This window comes from Atta colombica, unplaced genomic scaffold (assembly GCF_001594045.1).
Source record: "Atta colombica isolate Treedump-2 unplaced genomic scaffold, Acol1.0 scaffold42, whole genome shotgun sequence".
NCBI classification, from domain to species: domain Eukaryota; kingdom Metazoa; phylum Arthropoda; class Insecta; order Hymenoptera; family Formicidae; genus Atta; species Atta colombica.
In genome coordinates this window covers 213,285-218,223 of record NW_017259531.1, presented here as the reverse complement: position 1 = coordinate 218,223, position 4,939 = coordinate 213,285, and the positions used below count along the sequence as shown (strand labels likewise).

The window sequence follows — 4,939 nt, the reverse complement described above, 5'->3', positions numbered from 1 at the left end:
ATATATATATATATATACATATATGTATTTTTTTGTTTGATAGAATGTATTTCTTTCAAATAAATCTATACAATTTACAATTATATACAATTACATACACAAAATTTATATTGAAATTTGATTTTAATGTATTCTTCTAATGTATTTTTCTTTTATATAGTTGTAGGCGTAATTGTTCTCGGAATCTGCTTTTGCTGTATACGAAGATGTTGTCGCAAACGACGCTCCAAAGATGGCAAGAAGGGATTAAAGGGTGCAGTGGATCTAAAGTCTGTGCAACTTTTGGGGAGCACATACAAGGACAAGGTATGTATTCAATGTGCCGTGACTTTATGTAGACATTAGAAACACACTTTACACTCGTGGAATCCACTTCGATATGCGAAGGTTCAGCCGGATATGGAAGAATTGACGGACAATGCTGAAGAACCGGATGAAGTTGAGAGTAAGCAAAGTGAAGTTAAGCTTGGAAAACTACAGTATAAGGTATAAATTATTTCTTCTTTTTATCTTCTTTTACGGAAAAAAATGCTAATTGCTAGAAAATTAAATAAGCAAATTATCTAAGAATAGAAAAATTCAAATGAATTGATTTGTATTTGATTTCAGCTCGAATACGATTTTAATTCGAACAGTCTCGCCGTGACAGTAATACAAGCGGAAGAACTGCCAGCTTTGGACATGGGTGGTACATCTGATCCATATGTAAAAGTATATTTATTACCGGATAAAAAGAAAAAATTCGAGACAAAAGTTCACAGGAAAACATTAAATCCAATCTTCAATGAAACTTTTACGTTTAAGGTTAGTTAAAAATTGTAATGTGTCTTTCTACCCAGTATTCGAAAAATCAAAATTTTCGATTCGAATAACCATCATGAATCTTATATTTCTATCTTTAATTCCTTGGGAAAAATGTGAAAATTATCTTGTTTAATTAATTTGTTTTAATATTTATGTTAATAAACGCATTTTGTTCACAGGGTGTTCCTTATGCTGATGCTATGAATAAAACTTTGGTCTTTGCTATCTTCGATTTTGATAGATTTTCGAAACACGATCAGATCGGCGAAGTAAAGGTGCCACTCTGCCAAATAGATCTAGCGCAAACGATTGAAGAATGGAGAGAATTACAAAGTGTTGAAGGTGAAGGTGGACAGGTAAGTTGAGCAAAGGAATAAAACAATATACATATAATAATGCAATATATAAAAAATAAGATACCAATTATTTTTTTTTGCTAAAATGATAGAAATGTCTAAGTATAGCAATAATTAGCAGTTCAAATTTAATATATTGCACATTAAAAATATATTATATATTGAATAGAAATTTTTGTTACTTGCAGGATAATAAACTGGGTGACATATGCTTCTCATTGAGATATGTACCAACGGCCGGAAAACTTACGGTAGTTATTTTGGAAGCTAAGAATCTAAAGAAGATGGATGTCGGTGGCCTCTCAGATCCTTACGTTAAGATCGCGTTGATGCAAAATGGAAAAAGATTGAAGAAGAAGAAAACGTCGATCAAGAAATGCACTCTTAATCCGTATTACAACGAATCATTTACTTTCGAGGTACCTTTCGAGCAGATACAGGTACGCAAAAAAATATATTTAATTAGAAACGTTTTAATCGTTAAATAATAATTGTTATTGAAAAAGTTGAGAAAATTGAGCGTAAAGGTTTAAAGTCAATTAAGGAAAAGACGTTTAGAATTATTAAGTACAATTTAAGGGGATCCTAAAGTCGTCTGTATATTATCGACTAAATACCTCATAATTTTTTTATAACAATTATTTTTTTTTTTTCCCCCCCCCCCCATTGAAGGGGTGAATATCTCTCCAAAATGATGAACTTGTTGATTGTGATATACGTATACACGCATAAATAAAGATCCTACTAAAAAATTAACTGATGATGTTAGAGATTTGCTCACCAGAAAGGTTAAAGAATAGACACAAGATATTTAAACAAGATTACAACAAAATTTATGTAGCGATGGCTTATTACATATTGCCCAGAGTTTACGAGTTACCTAAGATATTGTACATAAAATTGGAAACCCACTAGAATCATTATTTCTTCCATAAATAGTCCATTATATAAATTAGCTAATTATATACATAATATCATAAGTAAATGCATTCCTAAAAACTGCTAGTCATGTTGAAAATAGCTTAAACATTGTTAAAAAATTGAATGGAATGTGTTTGGGATAGAGGTATGGTATTAATCTCGCTTGTCTCGATTGCTTTATTCACGGACATTCCAAAAGAACTAGTAATAAATAGCATTAAAAAAAGATGGCACTACATGAAAAAAAATGCTCCATACGGAAAAATGAATTTTTAATAGCCTTAAACTTAATATTAAACTCAACTTATTTCACATTTAATGGATTAATTTATAAGCAATGTTTTGGATCACTTACGGGTTCATCATTGTCTCCTATTTTAGCTGACATTGTGTTACAAGATTTTGAGGAGGAGGCTTTGCGAAGACTGAATATTGACATTCCCTTTTACCCTACTACCGATATGTTGACAACGTAGCCATGGCTGTTCACATGGAATGATTGAAAGTTTTTAATTCATTTCACATAGATAGAATACAATTTACTTTAGAAATCGGTAGCGACAAACTTAATTTTCTAGATTTGACTTTTATCAACCATAATAATCATTTAGAGTTTAATTGATAGACAGAAAACGAACATTTTCAGGGAGATTCATTAATTTCATTTCGTCGCATCCTCCTTCTCAAAAGAGAGGAGTCATTATGAACATAATGGACAAAGTCCCTCTTTATTAGCGCATTCCGTAGATATCAGGAAAAAAATTTAATGTTTATCATAGAAATCTTTTTGAGTAATGATTATCCTCTTTATCTTTGCTATTAATACAAAAATTAAAAAATTATTTTTAAGCAATAAAAATTTACTTGAAAATAATGAAAATGAATTGATAAAAGACACAGATAGTTCACGGTTCCATATATACTTAATGTAACGGAAATAATTTATATATATGTAGAATGTAAAAATAATTTATATATATGTAGAACAAACAAAAAGAAAATTAAAAACTAGAATTAATGAATATAAAAATCAAATTAATAGAAAGACAAATAATTTAACTATTCGCAGAACATAGGTTAAACAATATATATGAACAATATATATGAATTTAAATGGGATGAATTTAAATGGGTTAGAATTATAGATAGAGAGAAGTACCTAGGTAAAAGATCAATCTGATCAAAAAATCAGAAATGCTACATATAAAACTTGAAAAGAACGCAATTAATTTACAAATCAATACTGAATTTTTATGTGTCACAGTTATGTATCTATTCTTGATAAACAGTAAAATGAAAATCCAAATCAGACTGTATTTTACTTTTTATATACCATAATAACTTTCCTTTCTTAATATTTTATTATTTATGACTTACAATGTTCTTTTTAAACACAGTTGACACACTCAATATTTATTTATCATTGATAATGACAAACTAATTTTGACTTGTATTTTGACAAGGAATTAACGCATGTTCTAAATATGAACTTTATTAAATTTGTATCATCATTATTTGTAGTCTTACAATATTATATTTGGTGTGTTGAAAGTACAAATTGAAAAAACAACGGTATAGATAATTATTTCGAAATGTTTCAAAAATAACAACACTTTCTAGATCTTAAGTCACACAGCTAGTTAAGGATGATATCAATATTCAAATTGGCAATCATCTCAATCCACCAAATAATGAAATTTCAATAAAATGTAAAAAAAAAAAACAAGAGATGTACGCTGAAGATGGCTTAAAAAAAAAATCAAAATGTTTGTATTAATAAAGATATTTTATAAACTTATTACTCAGCTTTATTGAACAGATATACGCTAAATCTAATTGCGTTTGCTCTCAAATGCCTACATTTAAATCTCATTTAAATAGTGTTTGATTACGAGAGCTTTTATCAAATTAAATATTTTGATAATTTTATATTTTTAAAATTACTTTCTTCCTCTTTTGATTTGAAAATCCTTTTCCAGCATTAGATAGGTAGAGTTTATGTCGAGAGCGACAAAAAATTTCGGAATTAAAATCTTAACAACAATTATTTGCCGATCTCGGCATAAACTCTATCTCATTGACACGTATTAATGCGTATACTTTAATACTTTCCGGAAAAAGATTTTAAAATCAGTAAGAGAGAAGAAAAGTAGTTTTTGTTATACGAAAATTATATGGTTTAGTCGGTAATACGGACTTTAGGATCCATTTAACAATTTACATATATGGAGAGTTTTATTTACTTATTATAATAAGAAAATTGCTTTAAAATTATTTTACTTTTATAATAGTTGATAATTCAGATACAGTAACAGTTAAAAACTGGTGACTATTTAATTTTATAAACATGTAATTATCATTATTATTATTGTAAACATGTAAACTATAAGAGTGGATTGAGATCTTGACGGAAAAGCAGAAAACAGAAAAGCAATAGGTCTGAACCGTAAACTAAGTTATATTTACATTGATATGTATATTGTATGTATCCTGACTTTTTAATTAAAATATATAAAAAATATTATATAATAACAATAATAATAATAATAATATAATTGACGATATGTAAATAATTAATTTTTAATTATTGTATAAATATTTGATGTGATCTTTCAGAAAGTACAACTCGTCGTCACTGTAGTAGATTACGATCGCATTGGCACATCGGAACCGATTGGAAAGGTAGTCTTGGGATATAATGCGAGTGGAACGGAATTGAGACACTGGTCTGATATGTTGGCGTCTCCCAGGCGCCCGATTGCTCAGTGGCATACGCTGAAGGATCCTGAAGATGGAGATAAGAAGGATTAAGAACGTTGGTTTTCCAATTAAGATACACATATATATATATATATATA

At 28.6% G+C, this 4,939-nt stretch overlaps 1 protein-coding gene across 2 annotated transcripts in view; it reads left to right on the top strand.

Annotated features, from left to right (window-relative positions):
- Window positions 1-4,892, top strand: part of LOC108691212 (synaptotagmin 1) — an 11,758-nt gene extending 6,866 nt beyond the window's left edge. Inside the window, exons 4-9 of one of the 2 annotated variants that reach the window (XM_018198877.1) lie at window positions 161-306; window positions 394-486; window positions 610-804; window positions 984-1,160; window positions 1,349-1,600; window positions 4,698-4,892. In XM_018198877.1, coding sequence (XP_018054366.1) covers window positions 161-306; window positions 394-486; window positions 610-804; window positions 984-1,160; window positions 1,349-1,600; window positions 4,698-4,892 — 1,058 coding nt within the window. Of the gene's footprint in view, window positions 1-160; window positions 307-387; window positions 487-609; window positions 805-983; window positions 1,161-1,348; window positions 1,601-4,697 lie in introns of both variants that reach the window. The other variant, XM_018198876.1, reaches the window with a different exon arrangement.
- The last annotated feature ends 47 nt before the right edge of the window (window positions 4,893-4,939 follow it).